The sequence below is a fragment of the Podarcis raffonei genome, chromosome 13, assembly GCF_027172205.1.
Source record: "Podarcis raffonei isolate rPodRaf1 chromosome 13, rPodRaf1.pri, whole genome shotgun sequence".
NCBI classification, from domain to species: Eukaryota; Metazoa; Chordata; class Lepidosauria; order Squamata; family Lacertidae; genus Podarcis; species Podarcis raffonei.
The window spans coordinates 40,654,066-40,680,408 of record NC_070614.1 but is presented as its reverse complement, the minus strand read 5'-3'; the positions used below and the strand labels follow the sequence as shown (position 1 = coordinate 40,680,408).

The 26,343-nt window shown below is 44.4% G+C and overlaps 3 protein-coding genes across 8 annotated transcripts in view; all 3 read right to left on the bottom strand.

Annotated features, from left to right (window-relative positions):
• Positions 1 to 236: 236 nt before the first annotated feature.
• On the bottom strand, positions 237 to 5,606 carry LOC128398902 (NACHT, LRR and PYD domains-containing protein 1a-like; the record flags this gene model as incomplete). The annotated part of the gene is made up of 7 exons (XM_053360167.1): positions 237 to 1,302; positions 1,709 to 1,738; positions 1,832 to 1,973; positions 2,228 to 2,356; positions 2,780 to 3,033; positions 3,668 to 3,891; positions 5,527 to 5,606. Coding segments are annotated over 7 exons (1,152 nt in total), but the record flags the coding sequence as incomplete, so codon positions are not given.
• Positions 5,607 to 6,493: 887 nt separating this feature from the next.
• On the bottom strand, positions 6,494 to 9,082 carry LOC128399338 (uncharacterized). Its single transcript, XM_053360673.1, has 2 exons — positions 7,795 to 9,082; positions 6,494 to 6,735 (listed from the first exon to the last, which is right to left on the bottom strand). Exons 1-2 carry the CDS (start codon positions 8,801 to 8,803, stop codon positions 6,581 to 6,583), a joined length of 1,164 nt encoding a protein of 387 aa, XP_053216648.1. The 5' UTR covers positions 8,804 to 9,082; the 3' UTR covers positions 6,494 to 6,580.
• A 2,820-nt stretch (positions 9,083 to 11,902) lies between these two features.
• The window catches only part of LOC128399336 (NACHT, LRR and PYD domains-containing protein 1b allele 5-like), a 79,354-nt gene continuing 64,913 nt past the window's right edge, over positions 11,903 to 26,343 (bottom strand). The window contains exons 7-12 of one of the 6 annotated variants that reach the window (XR_008327211.1): positions 16,971 to 17,215; positions 15,873 to 15,995; positions 15,558 to 15,699; positions 15,393 to 15,443; positions 12,153 to 12,623; positions 11,903 to 11,980 (exon numbers count right to left, since the gene is read on the bottom strand). Coding sequence is in view for 5 of the 6 variants with exons in the window: in XM_053360665.1 (XP_053216640.1) it covers positions 12,340 to 12,623; positions 15,393 to 15,443; positions 15,558 to 15,699; positions 15,873 to 15,995; positions 16,971 to 17,215 (845 nt within the window). In the remaining variant the exon portion in view is untranslated. Of the gene's footprint in view, positions 11,981 to 12,004; positions 12,624 to 15,392; positions 15,444 to 15,557; positions 15,700 to 15,872; positions 15,996 to 16,970; positions 17,216 to 26,296; positions 26,302 to 26,343 lie in introns of those variants that run through there. The other 5 variants (XM_053360665.1, XM_053360664.1, XM_053360666.1 and 2 more) reach the window with 5 other exon arrangements.

Below are 26,343 nucleotides of genomic sequence, written 5' to 3'. Positions count from 1 at the left end.
TAGTTAGTGCTGAGGGAGGCAGGGGGCTCAGCCTGAGTCCCAGAGTCCAGCCAGGAGCAGCCCCTGTTGCAATTCTTTCTCCCCACTTCTTCGCTACACTGCAGAAGGAACTCTTCTGGAGATCTCTTCAGCCTGTGAAGCTCTTTGAGGACTTCTTTTCTGCCTTGCACAAACCTATGCTTAGTGCTTGCTGGTTTTGCAGTGAGATTTGGGCAATTTCCTGCCATTCTGTTGTGCTCCCATAACTCTGGTTTTCAGAAATAACTGTGACACTTTTTCTATCAATCTAAAACCAGAACTTATCTGATTTAGGTTGAAAAACTTGTCAGCCTAAAATCCTTGTACGTTTTCTGATAGCTCACTGCTGATGACTGGGGTGTGTGTGTTTAAATGCTGCTCGATTTGGCAGTGGACATGCCTGTTCCCTACTGGTGCAGCCAAAGCAAGCAGTCCCCTTATTTTTAAGACACCTGCTTAGGGAGAGACATCTGCCTCATGCTGCTGGTGCTTGCAATAAGCAAGTTTCTTTCTCCCACTCTTCTCTGGTGATGGACAAAGTGGAAAAGAACAAGGCTCGGCCAGCAGCAATTGCTGATTTTGATGGCAATGGATTGGGGATTAATTTTGTAAATTAAAATTTAAACCTCCTGTCCCACACGTGTTTGAGAAACAGGCTGTGAAGCCCTTTTAGCAGAATAAAAAACAACAACCGTAATGCAGCTCACTGCAAGCTAGGAATTAGGCAATTGCACCTGTTTATTTGTGGTCAGCTGACCTGCCCTTCTTTGTCCTCATTGCTAAGAATGAACCACACGTTTTAGTAAGATAAACAAAAGAGAGCTCATGCAAGGGCAAATACATAATATTATTTCCTTTGTTGGAAATCCCCCCCCAAAGCATTAAGGAAGTGACCTCATACGGTCCCTTCTTTATTGATTAAGGAAGAACTGAAGTCACATAGTACATGCAGTTGGAGTTCCTGTTGTCTCTCTTTGACTTCATTGTGGTCTCATTTCCCTTCCAGTTCATCAAAAAGATATGGATTTCTGTTCTTCAGTACTTTGTAAAGCAGATCCTTGCAATAGCGGTTCCAACTTGGTGCCAGCATGTAAAGCGCCCTCATTTTCTCTTGGTTGGTTCCCTTCGAAGAAATCATTTCATACTGCTCATTATTCAGAATGGTGCCAAGGAGCATATCCAGCACCGCTTCAACGTTGCTGGTCCGCTGGATCAGCTCTTCCCGGTGTTGCTCAATGAAATGTTGTTTTGATGAGACTGACATTGGATGAGGTGGGCTTGCCTCTGTCAGACAAAAATAAAAGAAAATGCTCTTTTAAAAAAATGGCTTCAGAGAATGTTTCAAGACAGTGAGCTCTAGAGAGAGGTGATCAAAGTAGAAGGCCTAGTTTGTCTTCAAGCTGTCCTGGCTCCCAGACATTTATAGGGATAGAAAATGGCTGAGAATATGAGAAATAACTCATGGCATGTTCCAGAGACACTGCTGAGGAACAGTGCAGTAGTCTCTATGTAGCCACTAGCAGCTGGAAAAGAGAGAGAGAGGGAGAGAGGGAGAGAGAATGAGTAGATGCATGAAGCAAGCAGAGACTACAAGGATGACTTCCAAATCTCACTCTAAAATTTCCCATAGTGAATATGCACCATTCCAGATGTGCAACCCTGGGTAGGCTATTACTGCATTCCTACTGACCTTCTGTTGGGTTAGAAGATTTCAGCTCTTCTGAAAGAGAACAGGGAAGATGCAGTCAGAGAGTGCATGTGGCCTTTTCAAGCTATGGTCTAATCTTGCGGTCTTCCCTTGAGCAAAGCTCACCTTGTCTCACAAAGGCCTCCCAGACGAGTTCATCCCTTTTCTTCTCTATCAGGTTGAAGTGGAACTTATCTTGCCTGTGTTCAGCATAGAGTTCAAGGTACTGCTGCTCCATGTCTGCATGCAAATATTGAAGCTCCAGTTCCTGTGGGAAAGAGGGAAAGCTGTGTGACTATGGCTCAGCCAGTGGCGTAGCGTGGGGGGTGCAGGGGGGGCCGGCCGCACCGGGCGCAACATCTGGGGTTAGGGCAAATCCATGGGTTAGGGGGCGCAAAGCCCATGGTCTACCAATTTTAAGGGGAGTAAATAAGAGGTTGAAGGGATCCTGGTATAGCTGTCCCCTTCTCATACCACACAGACTCCCTCCAGGTAACACTTTCCATCATTTTTGCGTCTTACCTTGGGGCAGATTTCAACATCATCTAACTTCTGCACAAAGAAGCGAGAGCCAATCCTCAGAGGCTTGAGGATGACAGAGGGTTTATCCAATCTCCACGAAGGGCATTTCTCTTCTTTCTCATGGACTGTCTGGGAAGCACAAACAGAGTGATTTTTGAGACATGCAAGGGAAATGCCAAGCTGCTAAGCCAATTCCAAGCCTCACCTCAGGGAAGACTTCCAAGTCAACATGCTGCGTAACCTGGCATAAAGGTATTTTCTTTACACAATTCGATGACAACACTGTGTCTAGAGAAGAAGACAGTCATTTGGCTTCTGCCCAGCAAAGGAAAGGGGTTTATTTTTATACTGGATATTTGAACACTAATGCTGGTGGGGGACAACTGCTAATGTGGGTTCATGTTTGCTAGAACTTCAATCAATCAATCAATCAATCAATCAATCAATCAATCAATCCAAGCACACCTTGATGAATGAGTTTGCCCACAGTTCTTGCATCTAATCATATTGCAAGTCTCGTGCCACTTAGCAGAGTGAAAGATTCCCAATTACCTTTCTTAGAGAAGAGTCGTTTGGGAGGAGGTATAGATGGAATTTTTGAGCTGGAACTTCAAGCACTTGATAGAGCAGTGTGATGCAGTGGACCTTCATCTTCCGTTTAAACCAAGGCTTTTTGAAAACTACTCCACGGGAAGAGAACTTGGGGTTTCTCAACACAGCATGACGTGACCCCACTCTGCTTGGCTTTTCTAGACTCATCCCCTCTTCCACAAAATGTCCAATGTAGACTTGGGAGCTGTCCCCATCTGTAAAAAGAAGGAACACAAATGGAATATGGGTCAATAATAGGTAGCTTGCTTAGGGCAGTGGCTCTGGAGGTTATCTAAACATTTTTCAAAAAATAATTTTTATTAAGAATTTCATCATAACAAATTATCAAAAACATATCATCTTCATTTCCCCCATTTCCTCCTTCCCCCTCCCCAAGAAAAATCCTCCCTCCCTCCCCCCCCAAGACTTCCCTCAGCTCCTCTCTCTGATTTTTCAACACATATTATTCTCTGCATATTATAAACTTGTAAAGATCCTTAATTTATCTGTCTATTATGTTAGCAATAATAAATTTGTGTATGTTTATTCAAAACCTGCCAAGGAGTCCAGTTCATTTTGTTGTTGTTTTAAGTAATTTGTAAAATGTTCCCATTCTTCTTTAAAGCCAGATATCTCCTCCTGCACACTAGCCCTTCTCTTTTCCGCACCAGCCCTCCTGGTAACAGCTCCTTCCTGTTTACCTGCCATCTCTGAGTCAAAACAGCTAATGTTGTACTTGACTGCTCCCAGTGGATTACATCCCACACATGTTATATCGTATTCTTGTTTAGTATTCATTCCTCCAGTTACAGTTATACCATTGGAAGGTTCCCCACCCCCCTACCGTACCTGCAAGGCACAGGAAGTGAGGGAAGTGAACGGCTGCCACAGCCTCGAGTGGATCCGCTTGGATGTTGAGCAATGGACCAGCGACAGACAACCTCTGTGCATCCCTTCCATTCAGGTGCTTGTGCCATGAATCAAAGTGGTATGTTATGGTGACACCCGCTCCCACCTCAAATATGAGATCAGTGTAGTAGCACTGAAAGGAGCCAGCCTCAAGGGAGCACAACCTGAATGCAACAAAGAGAAAGATGAAAGGAACAGTGATCAGTGCAGTTTCCCCTGCTGTTCTATTAGATCAGGGGTGGCCAACTCCCAAGAGACTGTGATCTACTCACAGAGTTAAAAACTGGCAGTGATCTACCCACTTTTTTGGGGTTCAGGCCAAAGTAGCTGAGCTTTTTACAGGGAGGAGGAAAGCCCCATTTTTGGGGGGTGCAGGGGGAAAATGTTGAGCTTTTTTTTAGAGGAGCCAAAGTTGTTAAGGGGTTTTTTTGGGGGGGAGCTGGTGATCTACCACAGACGTCCAGTGATCTACCGGGTAGATCAGATCAGGATCTACCTGTTGGACATGCCTGTATTAGATGTATCTGTAGCTCATCTCACAACTATTAATATGTATGGCCTGCATGTTCTTCTCATACTAATGGCAATGTAGTAAAAGTTCATTTTTTTTTAAATGATATTTATTAAAATTTCAAAAGAAGTTACAAAAGTAATAAGAAAATAAAAAAAGAAAACAAAAAATACAAAATACAGAAAAGAAAAAAAAAACAATTAAAAATAAATCCATCTTTCCATGTCTTGCCTTTCATTTACTTCTGGGATCCGATTGTGAACAGAATGTGAGTAAACCTTTTATACTTTTAAATAAGACTGTGTCGTGTCTTATCTTTTATGAGGGAATAAGGGGGAAATACCAGAACAGTTATTATAGAGGCTTTAGCAAGCCTGAGCAAACACATCTGCTGTACGTTTAAAAAGGGGAATGTTACTCTGCTAAATTGTGAACTTGTTAACCCAAGTTGGAAAGGCTATAATCAAACAATATATCCTCTCCTGCATCCCTGAACATTTCCACAGCTGTGTGGGTGGCAGACCTATGCAAATAACATATTGGAAGCTGTATGGGGATGAGGAGAGTTGATTAGAAGGGTAAGGATAAGAAAAATCTGGGCTCCCCTTGAAAGCTCTTTGCTACACAGTGGCCAAGTATAGGGATGAAGCTTTTAGTAAAGAGAATCTCCCAAGCAAACATCTTGCCACACACACACACACAGCATTTTGTCATAGAGAAGTATTTTGGCTACAAGACTGCCCAGGAAGTAAGTAAGGCTTCTTTCGGTACTGGAAAAAAATGCTTTTAAATGCTGGAACTAACAAAAGGTTATGTGAGTGACTCTTAGTAATTCTCTAAACCAGCCAAATCCAGTGAGCATGGGGAGGGCTCCAGTCTCCCTTCCATTACCATGGCAGGTAAGCTTTTCTGTAACAGAATTCACCCACTGCACAATCACAACATGCTGTCACAGATGTAAGCTGGTTATATGAAGACCATGAGACCCCAGAGATGTACCTAGGGTCTTTTGTGCCCTTGCAAGGAGCTGTATCAGCAACCCCACCCCCCTGCGAATCACGTTGCCTTTGTGCTGCAGTACGAGAAGGGTGGGAAACTTCTGTGTCTGATCTCTCTGAGATGTCGCCACACACACATATACATTGTATATTTCAGGGGTGATTTTGGGTATGCCTCCGTGAGACCCACATTAGCTGAATGTGTTCTGTAGTACCTTTCCCAGAATTGTCAGCAGACAATTCAATGTTGAAAACATTATTTGAATGTAGAGATTGTAAAAAGATCTCACCTGTAGATTTCATGGTTCCTCTGTGAATCCCAAACCACATCTGGTATGATTTTCTCTGGAAGATCCTGTGGCAAAGCAGTAATGATTAATATTTATGCCATACTGCCCATCCTATCTGAAAATATAGGCATTCTTATCTTCTTGCAGTGCCCTAGTTCCTACACCAAGGAGCATGGCTTGAGCCCCACCCTATGGAAACACTAAATGCTATGTCACAGCATCCGCCTTTTGTGTTTGTTTTGGCAATGAGCTATTGTATGGTGATTACAGGCATTGTCTTTTCTTTTCTTTTTAATCTAGACTTTTAGCCAAAAATGTTTACAGAATATTTGCCATTCTTTCCAAAGATCTCAGGGTACTTACCAAAGGCAGATGTAACCCAAAAATATTAAATTACCTGCACTCTCTAGGTAAGGAAAGATAAGGATGGGTGGGTGTGCAAGGAAGTAGTGAACCAACATTTTGTAGTCATATCAATGCATTTGCATGCAGGTACACAGGAGTCAAGGTGCACACCCTCCTCTTTAGTCAAAGAATTGCCTCCTGCTCCTTCAGACACTGGGGACAGGTTGAAATCTGAAGAATTCTATTGAAACATGGGATTATTGTAAATTGATAACATCATAGTATAGATCCCACACAGAACATTTCCACGCTATATACAGCAATCACAATAGGAGTGTGTGCAGTTGGCCATTTGCAGCTCACAACAAAAAAAAAACAATTATTTGTGTTGGACACACCTGTCCATTCCAAGTATAGTGGTACCTCGGGCTACATACGCTTCAGGTCACAGACTCCGCTAAACCAGAAATAGTACCTCAGGTTAAGCACTTTGCTTCAGGATGAGAACAGAAATCGTGCTCCGGCGGCGCGGCAGCAGCAGGATACCCCATTAGCTAAAGTAGTACTTCAGGTTAAGAACGAACCTCCTGAACGAATTAAGTACTTGACCCGAGGTACCAGAGGTACCACTGTAATTCGTGTTGAATAGCAAAACCACAAACTTACCTAAGCTTGAAATTCAAATTCACAAGTTAGGTGTTAATAGGGGCTAATACAAACCAGGATGAGTCCAGCCCTTTACCTCTCTAAGACACTGGTAGCAAAATACACTTTTCCTGGAATTTGCAGGACTTGTCTTTCGGCACTGCCCTTTCTCTGCAAATAGAGGGGATTCTGATACTTGCACTGAGAACTCAGGAATGCCTGTAAAAACAAGGTCAGTGATTTATTTTCCCACATGGCTGCTGTGAAAATGAAGAAGCAAACCTTGAAGATTAGACAAATGTGAAGTGAATTTCACCTTGTTCTGCTTGTATGAGGAATAGGGGAAAGGCCTACTGAGTTCAGTGGGATGTACTTGCACCCACAGATTGGGTCTGTAAACCTTTGGGTCGTCAGGAAATGGAATGCAAAAAGTAGAGATGGTACTAATTTGGTTGTTAACCCAATCTCTCTCTCTCTCTCTCTCTCTCTCTCTCTCTCTCTCTCTCTCTCTCTCTCTCTCTCTCTCTCTCACACACACACACACACACACACACACACACACACAACTCTTTGATAACACAGGCATCCTGACATGGATAAATCAAAGTGGGGAAATGGAAACAAGAGATGATCTGAAGAGGGATGGAACCCACAGCAATTTTGCTGTAAATTTTCATTGTTTATCTCATACTATAAATTCCTATTTATTCTATACTGAAAGTCAGACCTGATTACAAGTAGAAACCCCGATGAAACTACTTCTAACTAGTAAAAGACATCTGCTCTTGGTCACAGGAGAAAACTGTGTCTGTTTGAGATCACTGGTTGTGTGCACTCATTTGTAGTGTCATTTTTCAAAATAATTGCAAAGAAGGGGAAATGAATAAAGCATGAAAGAGGAATTGAGAGCTACAATGCAAAGATGATAAATAATGTGATTCTTGCCATTTAATGTCCATGTTGAAACGATGTGAAGAAATAATGTGAGGTGGAGGAAGGGCAAAGAGGGGCATTAAAAACTGCTTGAGGGTTGTTGGTTTTTTTTACAACCAACTGAGGTATAAATTTTATGCAATAAAATAATATAAATACTGTATAGGAAGAGAGACCTGCGATTTCTGAGTCCTCCCTCCAATTGGTTAAGACACACTGAGAATGTAAATAATAAGTTTATGACAAACACGACCCAGCTAAAGAAACCTCTCTTCCTCCAGCCAACATTTATTCATGAGGAGATAATCAGGCTCAAACAAATGTTCCCCTTTCCGAGGTCCTTACTTGCCCTTCCACGGAGAAGCTTGTCCGCATGCGGCTGGCAGTCGATGGCCTTCAGCACCTTGGCTGCCACCTCCACGGCACCATCCACATCATAGTGTCTGAGCAGCAGATGGCAGAGAGTCCAAGCACCACGTTCCTGCAGCCAGTCCTGGGTGGCCTGGAGATCGCCCATCGGAAGGTAGAAATGGCAGAGTTCGCCCTTGAACTTTTTTAGCTCGGACTCATCTAAACTCTCCAGGGTGCACGCCAGGAGACCATAGATGGCTCTATTATAGGTCAAATGGTGACCTGACAGCAGAAATGATTTGATTGGGAGCCCAGAATCCTCTTCAGAAGAGTTCCCAGGATGAACCGCAGGGGCCAGAGACTTCTTCAAGCAGAGGGTATTGCAGTTCCCCACCTGGATGCCTGAAAGGAAGCGGTTTTCTCTCCCAGAGTTAAAGTCACCATAGATGTCAGCAGGTTTGTAGGGATCATTGGTGACGTAAGGGTTGTATCCTTCAAAGCTCAGAGCACCGAACAAGGGGATGTGTATTTGCCTCAGCTGGGCTCTTGGCCTTTCAGAGTCATAAGTGCCAGAGAGGTATCCTTCAAGGCCCAGGGCATCCTCCGAGAAGGTGTGTTTTTTTCTCTGCAACGCGCCTCTCTCCCCCATTGCGCCCTGCCCCTCCAAAGTCTCTGGGGCGCTCACGGAACGGCGCGAAGGGCTATAGACGGGGAGGATCTGGTGCCGCCACGTCCACCGCATTCCACCGCCTGCGCTCAGAGATCTTCCAACGGCCCTGACCGACTCCTCTCTCCTTACCGGGCTGCTACTTCCTCTTCCCTCGGGCAGAGAAGCTCTGCGCCGATTTCTGTCCTCTGTCTGTGGGCCGCCCGCCCGCATTCTCGGTCGCGTGGCGTGTCGCGTCCGTAGAGAAGGAACCCCGCTTTCGACACCAGCGGACTCGTCGGCGGGGACAGAGCCCGTGATTGCCGCGAGCACGTTCGAAGGGGCGTCTTCCTGCATCTGATTTTCCCAAGCAGGAGCTCAACCCGCTCTACTGCTAGCTATCAGTCTTGTCCCGCTCTTGCTTCCTCCTAGTCAGAAGGAGGAGTGTCAGAAAAACCCCGCGGGCGGGCTCCTCCGAGGTCGCCTTCCTATCCGTAGCTGTCAACGTTTCCCTTTTTTAAAAGGAAATTCCGTTATTCAGAATAGGATTCCTCGCAAGAAAAGAGAAAAGTTGACAGCTATTGTTTAGTCGTTTAGTCGTGTCCGACTCTTCATGACTCCATGGACCAGAGCACGCCAGGCACTCCTGTCTTCCACTGCCTCCCGCAGTTTGGTCAGACTCATGTTTGTAGCTTCGAGAACACTGTCCAACCATCTTGTCCTCTGTCATCCCCTTCTCCTTGTGCCCTCCATCTTTCCCAACACCAGGGTCTTTTCCAGGGTGTCTTCTCTTCTCATGAGGTGGCCAAAGTATTGGAGCCTCAGCTTCAGGATCTGTCCTTCCAGTGAGCACTCAGGGCTGATTTCCTTAAGAATGGAGAGGTTTGATCTTCTTGCAGTCCATGGGACTCTCAAGAGTCTCCTCCAGCACCATAATTCAAAAGCATCAATTCTTTGTCGATCAGCCTTCTTTATGGTCCAGCTCTCACTTCCAGCTATGCTTGACAGCTATGCCTCTGGATTTTTTCGCTGGCAGCGGATTTGTGGCAACGCCAACAGAGAATTTATGGCAGTGCTTTTTTCTAAAAAAATGTTTAGGGGTACTCTCATTTTAACTCAAGAAAACCATCATTTTATTGTTCAAATTGGGGAAAATTAAATACAGTAAATGGACAAAAGTACAAAGATTCACAAAATGTTTAGGGGTATGCATGCCCCTGCGGCCTCCCCAGAAAAAAAAGCACTGATTTATGATATTAAAAGGAAATCTGAGGTGGAGTCTTTTCCCCAGTTTTGAATATCAAAGGTTGTCATAAGACTCACTGCAGGTAAAGCAAGCAGGCAAACAAAAAAAAGCAGAATATATCTGTGGAAACGTGGATAGTGGAAAGCAAGCAAGATGATCAAGGGTCTGGAAACCAAGCCTTAAGAGGAAGGGTTGAAGGAGCTGGGTATGTTTACCCTAGAAAAGAGGAGACTGAGAGGAGATAGCTGTCTTCAAATATCTAGAGGGCTGTCACATGGAAGAGGGAACAAGCCTGTGTTCTGTTCTAGAGGGAAGGACTCAAACCAATGGCTTCAAGTTACAAGAAAATTCCGACAATACACCAGGAAGACCTTTTGGACAGTAAGAGCTCTTTGACAGTGGAATGGCTAAAGAAACATTGGAATAGAACCCAAAAAGCACTATAAGTTGGAACAATTTCTCTGTATTTTTTGGATGTCTTGTGGTTTAATTTTAACTGATTTTATCCAGCTGTATTTTATATTGCTAAGTTGCTTTGAGACTTTTTTGTATAGAGACCAGGAAATGTAATAACTAATCATAATCATAATCATAAATATTCTTGTTGCTCTCTCCTTTCCAGTGCTCCTGCTCAGCCCTGAGTTTAAGTGAGTGTGCAAGGGGCCCCAGGAAGGAAGGACTCCAAAACCCGCTCAAGATTTTCCTGGGATGTTTTGGTTAGCTCTGAGTTTCTCCAATACTGGGTGCCACTGCCCCATCTTGCGCTGCAGCTGATTTTATGGGTATTGAAATTGACACATGCTTGGCTATTCCAGGAATTGTATCTCTGGAATTGTATCTGGAATTAGAAGGAGGTTGAGGCATACAACATACCGCACCCCCCCAAACTTATAACAGTTATGTAGCAGGATCTCTGTCTCAGCTGGCTGGTTCCTGTCTTAGCTGGTCTGGATCAGGATTGTCCATGTAAATTGGCCATCATGACTCAGCCAAAGCTGAGTTTTTCCAATGCTCTAACCCAGGGGTCAGCAACCTTTTCCAGCCGTGGGCTGGTCCACCGTCCTTCAGACCATGTGGGGGGCCGGACTATATTTTGAAAATAAAAATAAAAATGAATGGATTTCTATGGCCCACAAATAACCCAGAGATGCATTTTAAATAAAAGGACCGTGGGCCAGATTGAGAAGGGGATTGGGTCTTAGCTTGCCTACCCCTGGGTTAGGGTGTTCAAAGGGGTGTTCTAAGGGTTAGGGACAGGCCAAACAAACCATTTGCTAATCTTAATGCCCTGACCATGCAGTGAAGGAAAAGACAGCTTTTAGGTAACCTGGTCTGCAGTTGTTTAGAGCTTTGCATGTAAGTAGCAAGACCTTAGCGAAGGCTCAGTAGCTAATAGGTGGACTCCACAGACCTTTTAGCATGGGTGTGATTTGTTCCTGATGAGGAAAGGCCACTTGGCCTGCACAACCCATTAAAATAAATGGGTTTAATTATTCTTCATTGACACTAGACAGCGGTATGATGCATTTTCTATTTGACTGTCAGCTAATTTAATAAGAAATTCATCACAGAAACAGGAAAGTCCAGCTGCAAAAATAAGTCACAAACTAATTTATTTGCAAGTGATAGTTTAGTATTTTCAACACAGCAACACCTGCACCCTTTGAACCAGGAAAGCAATTCATCAGCAGCGTAGCTAGCCACATGGGTGCCCGTGCCAGTGCACATGCCTTGCGCCTGGGGGCAGGGTGAGTCACCCATGAGGACAGGGCAAGCTGTCCATGGGGCGGGGTGAGCTGGGGCAAGGCGCACTGCGTGGAACCTCCATGGGTTCCACCCACCACCTCCAGCAGGCAGATAAAAGTCCCACGCTGCTGTTTTGGGCAGCACGGAGCCTGCAGGCACCCGAGCCACTGTGGCAGTCCTAGGGCCATGCCGCCTCTGGGGTCACGGCTCCATCGTCTGAAGTAAAATGTACAAGGAGGAGGATAATGAAGCCTTGAGAAGGGTTGGGCAGCAGCTGCAAGAGGCTCCGCAACTCAACTTTGTGCTGATGGATGGTGGCCAGTGAGGGCTGCGGTTGTGGTGTGAAGTTGTTGTTGTTGTCATCATCGTCCTCCTCCTCCTCCTTGGAGTGATGGAAGCCCACGAGACCCAACCGTAGCTCAGCTGTGGAGGCATTCAGTCTCACTCTCTCTTCCTCACACAGTGGTGACAGTGGAGTGTCGCACAACCCCACTCACCAGTGTCCACTCCCAATGACATCAGCACCAACAAAGCTGAAGGCCCTAATGAGAGTGGGGGGAGAGAGTGAGGGAGAGAAATAAAGCTGATCATAGGGAGCGTGGGTGTTACAGCTCCATGTGAGAGTGCCTCTCAGTCTACAGCAGAACGTCATAGAGAGGTGGGGATGAGAATGGTATCTGGGCAACTGCCTAAGGGAGCAAAGGGGTGACATACTTGACAGCGTAGAGAACAGCCTCCTCCAATCACACTCCAGTTCTTATCATGGGAATATTGGAGGGTATGCATGTAAGTGCTTGGGAAAATACATGGTACGGCTTTGTCTTCAGGAGTCTCCTAGCAATAAGGAGGTGGATTTCTGGTGCCTTGAAAGGGGTCTTGCCTTCTGCCTTCCCTTGGGGCCTCATTGCCCTTCCAGGTCTTTCACAAGATGTGGATTTTTGGCCTTCAGTGCCTCATACAGTTTATTCTTGCACTGGAGGTCCCAGCTTGGCACAAGCTTGTAGAGCTCTCGCATCTTGTCTGGGTTAGTTTCCTGGGCAATGATTTTTTGGTATTGCTCCTCACTGAGGACGGAGTCATGCAAACTATCCAGCACTGGTTCCACTGGGACGGTCCGTTGGATTAGCGCCTCCCTGTGCCGCTCGATGAAGTGCACTTTGGAAGAGTTTGGAAACTGCGGCCCTACTGGGAAAGAGAGAAAGAGAGAATCTTGCTACAGGTTCACACCACAGGCTTAAGACTGGTTCCCCAACTCATTCCTTCTTCCCCCATGACCTGGGAATTGTAGTTCCATGAGGGGAGGGATCGTGAACAGAGCATTCCTAGTAGCTCACCTGCCTACAATTCCCAGAATTCATTGGGCAAAGCCATAACTGTTGAAGAAATATAAAACTGAAATAAGTGAGAGCTGTTGGAAGGGAGCCAGGGCTGGGGCCAGCCCTACCATTAGGGAGAGTGAGGTGGCATCATAATTTGGGGTATCATAAACGACAGCAGATTGTTAGGCAATTAATTCATTACTATTTCACATAGTATTATATTTAGCTTTATCTTTTCTTACTTTAAAGCCCAGGAATTGATAGAGGGTGGGACTGAATGACACTTGGAACCCCTCCAAACTCTACAAATTCTATGCTTCTATTATTGTTGTTATCATTACTGAACCCAGCTTTCTTCCACAGAGGCAATTTTCCTCACTATCCAAATTCCACTATCCCCATATGGCCTAGGACCCTCATACTTATGGGACCTCCTCTCCTGGTATGCCTCGCGGAGGACCTTACGGTCCACAAACAATAACACCTTGGAGGTCCCGGGCCTCAAGGAGGTTAGACTGGCCTTCTTGGCCCTGGCCCCAGCCTGGTGGAACGCTATGTCACAAGAGACCAGGGCCTTGCGGCACTTGACATCTTTCTGCAGGGCCTGCAAGATGGAGTTGTTCCTCCAGGCCTTTGGTCTGGGCCCAGTCTGACCCCCCTCTTTTTACAAGACCCTGCATGTAAGTGACCTCTCTCACTCCTCCAGCCGGGTCATATAAGACCAGTCCAAATAACTGGGCCTGGTGAGCACTTAATGTTCTCAACCCCTATAGTTATAATTTGTGGGTTGCCATCATTCTGATCTTAACTTGTTTTTAAGCTGTATTTTAATCGATTGTTTGACTTTATGTTTTAATGTATTATATACTTTGATGTTAGCCACCCTGAGCCCAGTCCTGGACGGGGAGGGCTGGATATAAATAAAATTTATGATGATGATGATGATGATGATGATGATGATGCCATGAAAACCTTATCCACAAGGCCTCTGTCCTTGGAAGAAGACAAAGTTATGGAACGTTGTCTCACAGATTTATGAATTATGCTTACAGTATCACTTCATAACAAATGACAATAAGAGCAAGTAACAGTTCATATTTTAAGAACTGCCACTCACTTTAAAATTGAGAAGTTCACACTGTAAAACTTAGAGTGAGGAGATCAATGTCAGCAAAAGCTGTTCTGCTTGCCGGATGGAACAATTCTCTTAGTTTCCCTCTGAACTGTGTTCTGCGGATTATTGTGACCCTCCAGAGAGGACTTGAGAGAGAGGGACAAGGTGGATATTGAGGAGAAAGTCCCATTGCATTAGTGGGAGCCCTTCTGATGCCATGTCAGGTTAGTTGCATCTGGGTAAAAAATGTTCTTAAAAACCTAGGTGAGTTGAAAGATCTTCATCTGGCACCAAGCAAAACAATAAGCCCAGACAACCTTGTCTAAGAAGGCTGTTGAATAAAGTTACAGTGGTACCTTGGTTCTCAAACTCAATCCATTACGGAAGTCGGTTCCAAAACCAAAGCATTCCAAAACAAAAGGTGCACTTTCCCATAGAAAGTAATGCAAAATGGATTAATCCATTCCAGACTTTTAAAAACAACCCCTAAAACAGCAATTTAACATGAATTTTACTATCTAATGAGATCATTGGTCCATAAAATGAAAGCAGTAATCAATGTAAGGTAAGGTAAGGTAAGGTAAGGTAAGGTAAGGTAAGGTAAGGTAAAGGGACCCCTGACCATTAGGTCCAGTCGTGACCGACTCTGGGGTTGCGGCGCTCATCTCGCTTTATTGGCCAAGGGAGCTGGCGTACAGCTTCCAGGTCATGTGGCCAGCATGACTAAGCCACTTCTGGCGCACCAGAGCAGCGCACGGAAATGCCGTTTACCTTCCCGCTGGAGCGGTACCTAATTATCTACTTGCACTTTGATGTGCTTTCGAACTGAACTGCTAGGTTGGCAGGAGCAGGGATCGGGCAATGGGAGCTCACCCCATCGCGGGGATTCGAACCGCTGACCTTCTGATCGGCAAGTCCTAGGCTCTGTGGTTTAACCCACAGTGCCACCCACGTCCCTAATAATCAATGTACTGTACTATAAAAAAAGTAAGACAGTATTGTAGATGATTAAAAAAAAAAATTCTTACCTGCACTGATGATAGCCATTGTTTGGATGGGGGGCTTTTATCCATTTCTGCAGTCACACAATCAATCAATCAATCAATCAATCAATCAATCAGTAGCTGAATTGGGTTCCCCACAGTCACAAAAACAAATTAACCGGAAAAGCCTCAAAAACCAAAATGCAAAATAAATAGCAGAAACAAAAGTGCCAAACTTAATCCATTCCGAAAGTCTGTTTAACTTCCAAAATGTTTGAAAACCTAGGCGCAGCTTCTGATTGGTGCAGGCGCCCCAGAAACAATAGCCGATAGCCGCATCAGATGTTCGGTTTCCGAAAATTGTTCGAAAACCAGAACACTTACTTCCGGGTTTTTGGCATTTGAGAACCAAGGTACCACTGTACAAAAGTTATTTTTCATTTTTGTGCAGTGTATGTTCTACTGTATCACCAGCACTTCCTATTGGGAGGAAGATAAGATACAAGTACAATGAAAGAAACAATTAAAACCTGCTGACCTTGTGCTGGGTGTATAATAGGAGAACCCATCTGCCCTGAAGTTAACTCATCTGAAAATCAAGAAGAAAAAGTCAGTCAAAGAGGGAATGTGACCCATGGTCCTTTTCCATCCTGCCTCCCAAGAGATGACTCAACCTCACGATCATCCCTTGTTCAAAACTCACTTTTTTTTAAATGGGCCTTCCAAACAACTTCTGTCGTGCCCTTCTTCATCAGGTAGAAGTTGAACTTCTCTTGCATTTGTTCAGCAGACAGTTCTACGTACTGCTGCAGTTTCTCTGCATCCATGTATTGAAAATGCAGTTCCTGTGGGAAAGAATGAAACCTCTGTAGGTGTGAATCTGGTTTGGCCCAACCCACCATTCCAAGGGAGTCAGATTAAAGGGTGAAGAAGGATCCTCGTTGAATTTCTCCCATTCTCAGACTTCACAGTCTTGGTTCTGCCCCATCAAAAAACCACCATCATCTTCATGTCTCACCTCAGGATTCACTGTGACATCCTCTGGAGTACTAAGAGAGACCTGAGAGCCAATCATCAGAGGTTTCAGGGTCACAGGGGGTTTCTCTATTCTCTTTGAATTTACTTCACGCTTATCGACCGCCTGGGAAGGGTAAAGAAAGTCACTTTTGACATACGCAGAGAGGGAACAAAATTTTTGGAAGACTAGATGCCTACAACATTCTTGGCATTGTAGCACCAGGTAATGCAGGAATGGGGAACCTGGTGTCCTCCAGATGTTGTTGGACTCATATCCTCCCCAACAAGCATGGGCCAAGGATGATGGGTTTCATAGTTCAAGCACATCTGCAGAGACACAGATTCTCCATATGCAATATAAAGAAAATTAAACCACTATGGCAATAGAAACTAAAATGTGGAGCGGAGAGTTCCTGGCCTCATGAGGAACTGAAGGAAGCCAAGGCTCTTGGACTGGGCACCCTGGACTATGAAGTGGCCAAGAGGTACCATGAATCCTGGGTCCACCTGCATCTTCTCTTGATGAGACCATGCAGGAAACCACAGAAGCCATGAAACTTCATTATTTGAATGAAGCATAAGAAGACATTTTAAGGAAAAGTTTAAATTGAGAAGGCAATATGATAGTGTGCTTTATCTCCTATGTGCCAACACTGCAAATCAGGAAGAATGTTTTTCCTCAGGAGTTATCTGAGAAAGCTCGTAACTACCAAGCTGATTCCTTAATGAACGAAGCAGTATTTGTTCATTGCTAAATACGTTTATTCTGAAGGAAGTGTTACTGATTTCAAGAAGGATTCCAGGAGAATGTGCTTAGGGCTTTCACAAGTCAGTGACAACCCATTTGTTTAGAGAACCAGACAGGCTGTGTAACAAATGAAAAGGGCATATTTCAATATTGGAAAAATCACTTTAAACCAACAGTGCTGGTGGGAAGCTAAGTAACCCAGCATTGGGCAACTTGTTAATCTTCTCTCTACTGGCATGTTGATGTTGGGTAGAAGAGATCAAGTCCAACAATTGTGCATAGTTGGGGTTAATATGATCAAGCAAATGATCCAGGCAATCGGGAATACCAGAGATGGAGGTTCCCGGTTACCTTTATTATCGAAGGGTCATTGGGCAGGAGGTACAGGTGAAATGTTGGCGTTTCCAGCTGAAGCCTATGATAGAGCAGTACGACAGTGTTGATCTTTTGCTTAAACCACTTTTTGAAAACGACTCCAAGGGAAGAGAACTTGGGGTTCTCCAACACAGCATGGTGAGGCTCCACTCTGTCTGGCTTCTCCAGCCTCATCTCCCCTTCGACAAAATGTGCAACGTAGACATGGGAACTGTCGTCACCTGAAAAGACAAGCATGTTAGCAGTGGGAAAGTGACAAAAATATCATCACTTAACTCTCCCTATTTCATGCAAGTATTCATTTTCTCATTGTAATTTAAGAGGTTTATAACATCATTTCACAGGACAATATGCTTGCATGGCAGCTTACAACAGAATGCAAATCACAGAAAATAATAAAACAGCACAGTTGGAACATTTTGAAAAATTGAAACAAATCACAAAAGTCTGGTATGCCAGCACTCCTGACCTCTAGAACCCACCCATAGCATTCTGGAAACATCAATGGACATTTAGGACTCCTCCTATTATGGTTATAATGCTGGAAACTTCTCCCCTGCCATACCTTCAAGGCACAAGAAGTGAGGGATGCAAATGGATGCCACAGCCTCTGCTGCATCCACCTTAAAGTTGAGCAGAGGGCCAGCGACATGCAACTCCTCAGTGTTCTGTTCTTCCAGGAGCTTCGGCCATGAATCAAAGTAGTATGTTAAGGTCACAGCTTCTTTCACTTCACATATGAGACCAGTATCATCGCAATGGAAGGAGCCAGCCTCAGTCGAGCACACTCTGAATGGCACAAAGAGAAAGATGAAAAGGAAAAGGGGACCCCACTCGGTGTACCTTGGGATCTCAAATTTCAGCAGCTCTCTGAGCAATGCCAAAATTCAGCACCTTACCCATGCCTCTCGCACTCCATTCTGAATAATAGTTGTGGCATCTCCTGCAGAGACCCTGAGGCTCCACACCCAGTGCGACTGAACTGGCTGTGTTCCCCTAAATTTGCCTTTGAATAGCTGACATTGGGTTGTTGAACCAAACTGTGGGAATGTTGAGGGTGGCAAGAGAGGTATATTGATTATTAATATCCTAACTTGCGCTAGCAAGTTTATTTATTTAGCAAAGTGCATTCCCCTTCTTACGCAGCAGAAACTGGTTGCAGACTCATGTGAGTCTCTTAAGACTATAGGCAATTCAATCTGGCTTGTCCAGATTGAGATGTATTCTATTATTCCTGGTAAGACCCCTTTAGGTAAAGGTAAAGGACCCCTGACAGTTAAGTCCAGTCAAAGACGACTCTGGGGTTGCGGTGTTCATCTTGCTTTACTGGCCGAGAGAGCCGGCATTTGTCCGCAGACAGTTTTTCTGGGTCATGTGGCCAGCATGACTAAACCGCTTTTGGCAAAACCAGAGCGGCGCACGGAAATGCCATTTACCTTCCTGCCAGAGCGGTACCTATTTATCCACTTGCACTTCGACCTGCTAGGTTGGCTGATTAAAGACCCCTTTAATCCCTCCTAAAAGAATAAAGACACTGCAGTCTTATTCATAAGTGCTAAAAAGTCATTTACTTACATTCAAAGAGAACACGGTGTGAATCCTGAAGGCAGGCTTAAGGCTTAAAGTTACAAGTATGTACAATGTGCATTTACCCCATATCGGGGAATAACCCAGTGCTGGCTGAGAGCCAGCAGTGCAGTCCAAGCTGGAAGCAGGTCGAAGGTGAAAGGTGAAAGAGAGAGGACGGGTGCATGACTTGGCCTCTTATCAGGTCTGGTAAGGTCACAACCACCTGCTAGTCACATGCAAGAGGAAGGATGCTCCAGCCAAGTGCAACAGGAAGTTCAGCTGGCTGGACCCAACATTCCCCTGCATGTCCACTCTAGCAAAACAGGCAATGTTGTACTTGACTGCTCTGGTGGATTACATCCCACAAAAACTAGTAGAGAAGAACAAGATAAATTGATTTTGGGGCAATGGCAATAATGCCAAGGAAGGGACAGGGGACAAGAGGAGCTGAAATGACTCCCTTGCTTCAAGAAACTCATTGAGTTATCTTGGGCCAGTCACTGCCTCTTAGCCTAAAGTTCGGTACCTCACAGAGTTGTGAGGGGAAAATGGAGAGGGGAAAACCATGCATGCCACCTTGAACTCCTTGGGAGAAAGGTGGAACATTTTTAAGGAAGAGAAACAACAATTCCTCCAAAAATCCAGACTCCAGATTTTTCACCTTTCTCAAACTCTGCATCCTTCTTTTGATGCTACCCCAACCTGAAAAGGGGGCGGGATATATACAACTGGAAGTTAGCAACAGCAGTGCTTCAATGTAATGTTTTTTTCCAGCTCTGCTCCATGGAACCAAGGAATTCCTCAGTGAAGACATCAGGAATGGTGGTTAAGCTTCCTTCAGAGAGAATTTGTCCACCACAACTGACCGTTCACTGCAATATGCAGATCACAGATGTACTCTGCATAAGTTTTACCGAGAACCACCATATGTGGTGACTGTGAGACCCACAGAAACCAGATGTGCTCTGTTGGACAATTCAAAGTAGAAACCACTCCTTGAGGGGAGAATGTTTCAAAAGGTCTGAGAGAGATAGAGAGATAGAGATAGAGAGATAGCGAGAGAGAGAGAGAGAGAGAGATCACACACCTGTAAGCTTCATGGCCCCTTTCTGAGTCCCAAACCACCTCTGGTTTTATTTTTTCTGGAAGATCCTATAATGAAACCATAATCATTCATGTAGATGCCAGAATCCATATCCCATCTGGAAACGGGGTATTATTGTCTGTTCCTAAGACCCTTGAGACCACACCCTTCTAAAACAGATGTGACACATGAAGATTCCACACTAAACCGGAATCACAGCATTAGAGTTCTGCAGTAGTGCAATGATCTTTTTAGATGGAAAGTGTTTAAGCACTGGAAAATATGGGACGATTTGAAATGTGACATCAACTGGACCGCCTGTAAGATAAGAGCAAGGCAAGATGATTCCCAACTAAATGGAAACACAGTGTGCTAAGTGTGCATTGCAATGACTCTCACCATGAGTTATTAGCACAAGGAAACAGCTGTTTAGATGCAGCCTTATTTCCTGCTACCAGACTCTAGCTTTGAATAACAAATATGTAAATAATTACCTAAGATGGGATAGTTGCTAACCTTAGGAGACTAGAAATTTAAATTCAGTGGCTTCATGTTAAAAATATCATTGTGTACCTTATTCCTGTGGGTGGGAAATGCACATCAAGACAGGTCAGCCTCTTACCTCACTGGGACAAGGCACACTTTCCCCAGGAACTGCCGATTTCTCCATCTTCATGCTTCCTTCCCTCTGTAAATATGAGCAAAGCAAGATGATTCCCAACTAAATGTAAGCACAGCAAGGCAAGAAGATTCCACATGGAATTGGAATCACATAATTACAATTGTGCAGAAATGCAATGCTTTGTTTTTTATTTTTATTTTTAAGCACTAGGAGCAACTTGTTTGGAAACAGCCTTGTGGCTCAATACCAGCAATTAGTGCCGACTAGCAAGATGATTAATTAATGTACAAAAATACCTAAAGAGGGACAAGGGCTTTTTACAGTGCACAAGAAATTCAAATTCAGAACCTTTCTGTTAGAAGTACCAATATAGGCTTCATTATCATGGGTGGTCAATGCAAATGAGAAGAATGTCCACCCTTTACCTCACTGAGACACCAGTTGCTTGTGATAATCTCCCCAGAACCTACTGGGTTCTCCATCTTCATGCTTCTTTGTTCCCCTTCATATAAGGGGGATTCTGAGTGTGGTGCTGTAAAAGAATGACAATTATTTGCCGGCTATGACTTTTGGAACTTGGTTTGCAGGGTGAACACATAAAAATACAGTATTTCTTAAAAACCCATAGGATGTGAAGAGTAGCGCCTTGTGTGAGGCCAAAATTCCCTCACTTCTCTCTTTCCATACTACTCAATTCACTATGTTATAGTTGCAAAGCCCTGCAGTACCCTCTAGGAACCAGTCTCACTGCCCAAAATTCGCCTCTGGTGTGGATTGTGGCTAATGCCATGTTTCTGTCTCAGGGTTGGCCCAATGCATTTTTCTACCTGAGGCAAACCAGAAAATACCCCCTATGTAACCTGATTAAGACACTGAACAGAAACCAGGTGATCACTACTACCCACTATGATCTTAGAAACATCCTCTTAATCCTTAAAAAAAAGAAGAGTATTTCTTCAGTGCTGTTGAGAGCACATTGAGCAGCAGGTTGGCCTTGGTGACTTCCAAAGTCTGTTCCAACCCCAAAAGCTCAGCCTTGGTCAACCTCGTGGTAGAGCCATCTCATCTCTCCTACTGACCTTGTTCTGGATGTGGGCCTGAAAACTTCAGCTCCTCTGAAAGAGACCAGGAAAGAGGCAGTCAGATGGGATGTCCTTTCCAGCCTGCCTCCTGAGCTATGGCCCAACCTTGTGGTCCTCCCTCAGCCAAAGCTCACCTTGCCTCACATGGGCTTCCCAGACCAGTTCATTTGTGCTCCTCTCTATCAGGTTGAAGTTGAGCTTGTCTTGCATGAATTCAGCACTGATTTCGAGGAACTGCTCCTCCATGTATTGAAGCTCCAGTTCCTGTGAAAAAGCTCTGTAGGTGTGAATGTGACTTAACTGATGGACATTTTATCTCCAAATGCTGAGAAGAAGCTGAACTGAACTAGCAGACTTTACTCTGGGCATAATCACACTCAGACTCTGGGTTTAGGAGATGCAAACAGCCATGGTTGTTTTTGCATCTTAGCAGGAGAGACACCAAAAATGTCTCCTTTACCAAGATGAGGATGAAGAAAAAGGAAGTAGTAAATGACATATCAGTGTAGCACCTGAGAGGATGTCAGCACAGGTTAGGTCAGACAGGACAATCTAGGAAACCGGGAAGTCTCTGTCCTCCTCTGCCTCCCTTTCCCCATGCAGACATATCTGCCTCAAGTGCAAGCTGAGATGCATCACACCACTTCCGATGTAATTCCCCCACCTCCCCACCATTCAAAAGGGGGTAAACAAAAGACTGAAGGGATCCTGGTTTGCTTCCTTCCATTGTTAAACCTCACAGCCTTGGTTCCCTCCAGACAACCCCTGTAATCATCTCTGGTCTCCTACCTCAGGGCAGACTGTGACGCCATCTAAATTTTGGATGAAGACGTGAGAGCCAATCTTCAAAGGCTTGAGTGCTCCAGAGGGTTTTGGCAGTCTCCTTGAAGGCCACATTTCCTCAAATTTATAGACATTCTGGGAACGGCAAACACGGTCACTTTGGAGACATGAAAGGAAGACACCAAATCTATGGAACACAGGGTCCCTTTGCTTACTCCTGGATCTCGGATAGAGAGAGATCCAAAAGAGATGTCTCCTCTCCCAAGGATGGCATGGAGAAGAAGGAAGTAGAGGTCAGCAACCCAAAGAATTTCACTCTAGCCTGAAGGAAGGTCAGCAAAGGTTAAAGGACAGTCTAGGAAAACTTAGAGAGTCCTCTCTCTAACTACTTTCACCCATGCAGCTACATCAGCCTTCAGCACATACTGAGTTGCATCCCAGCACTTCCAACAGAACAGACATTCAATAGTATCATTGTTTTCATAATCAAAATCAGACTAATAATCTAGCCTGCCCGGAACACAAATCAGAGTTGGAGATTCTTAGTTACCTTTCTTAGGGAAGAGTCATTGGGTAGGAGGTACAGATGGAATTTTGGGACTGAAATTTCCAGCTCCTGATAGAGCAGTGCCATGGCGTGGACCATTATCTTTCGCTTAAACAATGCCTTTTTGAAGATGACCCCACAGGTATAGAAGCATGGGGCTTTCAATACAGCATGATACGGCCGCACATGATCTGGCTTCTTCAGTCTCATCTTTCCTTCAACAAAATGTGCTATGTAGACATGGGAACTGTCTTTACCTGAAAAGAAACACAAGGGAAACATGGGCAAACAGTTCACTGTACTGTAGACTTGAGTTTGGGTGAGAAAACTCACCCCTTCTCCCTTCCTGTTTAATGCAAGTCAAGCCATTGGCCTGATCCAGCAGACCCATTCTATGTTCTTAAGTGTTTATTTTGTTATCATAATCTAGAGGTGTTTTTAAAAGCCCACATTGCAGAGCAATGTCCTCCCAAAGCAAGTTACAGTACAAAATACAGTATACAGCAAGTCATACAGTACAAATAGAGTAAGTCAAAGAAAAAAGCAGAATTCTTGCAAAAAGACAGAATTCTTGCAAAATCAAAAGAAGCCACAAAAGGCAGATAAAGCACTGTGATCCACTGAACCAGCCCATAGCATTATTTAGCCAATAAGGAATGTACATGATAGACAAAAGGAAGAATCTTAAACAGGAATGAATATTACCACTCTATTCTTGGAAGCTTTTCTTCCTACCATACCTGTGAGACACAAGAAGTGAGGGAAGTGGACTTCTGCCACAGCTTCTTCTGGATCCGCTTGGATGTTGAGCAAAGGACCAGCAACAGCCAGCTCTATCATTTGCCATTCGTGCAGGTGTTGAGTCCATGAATCAAAGTGGTATGTTATGGTCACAGCTCCCCTTACCTTAAATATAAGGTCAGTACAACAGCAAAGGAAGGAGCCAGCTTCAGTGAAGCAAAATCTGAAGGCAAGAAAGACAAAAGGGGTTGAAAGAGATTGATGCAGCTTCCTCTACTGTTCCGGCTGATATTCTTATAAGCAATTTGGGGGTCATGTCAAATGTGCTCTCTTGATAACAATGATCATTAGCAGTATTTCAGTCCAGCATTGACTGGAATTTTGGTACTTAACTTTTGGCTCTTCATCTGATACTGTGCTGTGGCATGGGCGTAGCCAGGATTTAGGTTAGGGGGGACCTGCTTTATGTCCACTACTCATCTTCCACAGCGATGTGCACCCACAGGGGCAAACAGAGTATGCCTTAGAGAGCATCACAATGTGGGAGCATCACCATATCCATATGCAATGCAGAAAACATTCTCTGGTGGTAGGAAGTACTACTCGCCTGTAAGTTTCATGGCTCCTTTGTGAATCCCAAACTTTCTCTGGTCTTATCTTTCCTGGAAGCTCCTATAACAAAGAATAAAGGGTCCGAATTGATACCATATTCCTCCTCCTATCTGAAAATAAGAACACCCACTATGACCACATCAAGGATCCCTTCTTGAGCTCCACATTGCTAAAAGCTCTTTATACCTGCTGCATTCTGTATTCATTTTTAGTATAGTAATTGGACCTGTGCTGAATTCTGAAATACTGTGTGAACTGCTGATCCATTAAAAAAAACTTTCTGGAGACACCTGTGGACATGGCAGTATTGGAAAGTTCTGTACCACAATGCATGCAAATGAAGAAAGATTTAAGCTCCGGGAAACAGGAGGATTGAAATGTAACAAATAGCTGGACCCCCCACAAAATATGAGTGAGGCAAGAAGATTCCAAACTAAACTGGATACACAGTGTCATAAGTGCCCATTGCCCACTTGCCATGGTTTATTAGCACATGGAGCCCCCTGTTTTGATGCAGCCAGTACAACCCTTACCTCGCTGGGACACTGGATGCACATGACGCTTTCTCCAGGATCTTCAGAATGCTCCATTTTCTGGTTCCTCGTTTCCTTTCTGAATAGGAGGGATTCAGACTGCAGCACTGACTGGTCAGAAACCTGGACTTTATTTTTAAACCAATATGACTGTTGTGAAAATGAAGAAAGGTGCAAAAAATGACCTTGAGGAATAAGAATGACATGAAGTCAAATCCACCCAGTACTGCAAATAGTAGGATCAGAACAGAAGCTGGACATACCATTTCTAAACATTCCAGGAACCGACAACAAGCTTGTTCTCCCCTTTCCAGGATTATACTTAGCAATTTTTTGATTTTCTCTTTAGAATCTTTCTCCATTTTGTAAACGTCCTTGTATTCTTGTAGTGTGATGACAGAGCAAGAGTGTAGAGTGTGCAAAACGAAGTCTAGGTCCTCTTCAAGAATTTCAACCAACTGTTCTCTTCCCTTGCAGATCATCTCATCACTAAAGAATGCATATCTTTTCAATGACCTGTGGCAGAAACAGAAGCAGGGGAAGAACTGGAACCTGGTTAGGTGGCCAACTTCCATCCAGTGGACCATCGGTAGCCCTCAGCTGCACACCCTGGGGCCCACCAAGACTTGGGGAACCTTGCCTTCTTTTCTTAGCCTTAAGCTATGCAATTTCACCAGCATAATCAGGTGTGCCAGGAGGTGAAGAGGGAGCTAAAAGCGTACGTGTGAAATGAGCGGAGGGGAAAGTGGTGTGTGCAAGAGAGAGTGGGAATGAAAATTGTGAAGGTGGGTGTGTCTGTGCACATATCTGAGCAAGTGTGCAGCCCCCAACACACTACTCACCTGCACACACAACCCTCAGGGATAAAAAGATTGCCCTGCTGTCCCCTATTCTAGAACAACAACAACAACAAATTTATACCCTGTCCATCTGGCTGGGTTTCCCCAGCCACTCTGGGCAGCTCCCAAGAGAATATTAAAAACATTAATTAAAAATATTAAAACATCAAACATTAAAAACTTCCCTAAACAGGGCTGCCTTCAGATTTCTTCTAAAAGTCAGATAGTTGTTTACTTCCTTCCTTGACATCTGATGGGAGTCTATGAAATAGACTCCCTCGAATATCCTCCCAGTAACCCCAGTCAGTTCTTATCTTTAGTCCTTATCTTAGCATTATTATCTTTATATGAGCAGGATGGGGGAGGCTGAGAAACAGTCCACACAGTGGCTTCGTTGTAGAGGCAAGATCTAACCCGGACTTCCCTCTTTCACAGCTCACTATATTCCACCGGCTCTGCACCTTTATGGTTGTGGAGTGAGGCTGGCTTGAAAAGTATCTGGCAGCCTGACAGCTTCAGCAGAAAATATGCACTTTGGTTTTACTGCCCAACGGTTGACTTAGAAAGTCATCTGTGGGCAGGAAAGGGAAAGGTTCAACATGGTGATTTGAAAAATATTCTTTCTTCCAAGCAGCCTTTTCCTTTAAAAAGCACACATGAAATTAGTAAATTGGCGCTAAAGCATTTATTTGTTTTAAGCAGAAGAGCTTGCTAAATTACTTATAATGTTTACAGTGGTACCTCGGGTTAAGTACTTAATTCGTTCTGGAGGTCCGTTCTTAACCTGAAACTGTTCTTAACCTGAAGGACCACTTTAGCTAATGGGGCCTCCTGCTGCCGCCGTGCAATTTCTATTCTCATCCTGAAGCAAAGTTCTTAATCCGAGGTACTATTTCTGGGTTAGCAGAGTCTGTAACCTGAAGCGTATGTAACCTGA

Bases quoted from the DNA above. Each gene is read 5' to 3' on its own strand.
- LOC128399338 (XM_053360673.1), bottom strand. From the start codon at position 8,803: ATGCAGGAAGACGCCCCTTCGAACGTGCTCGCGGCAATCACGGGCTCT. The intron at 6,736-7,794 runs GTAAGGACCTCG...TTGTTTTTACAG, and splicing joins GCTTCTCCGTGGAAGGGCAA to GCATTCCTGAGTTCTCAGTG.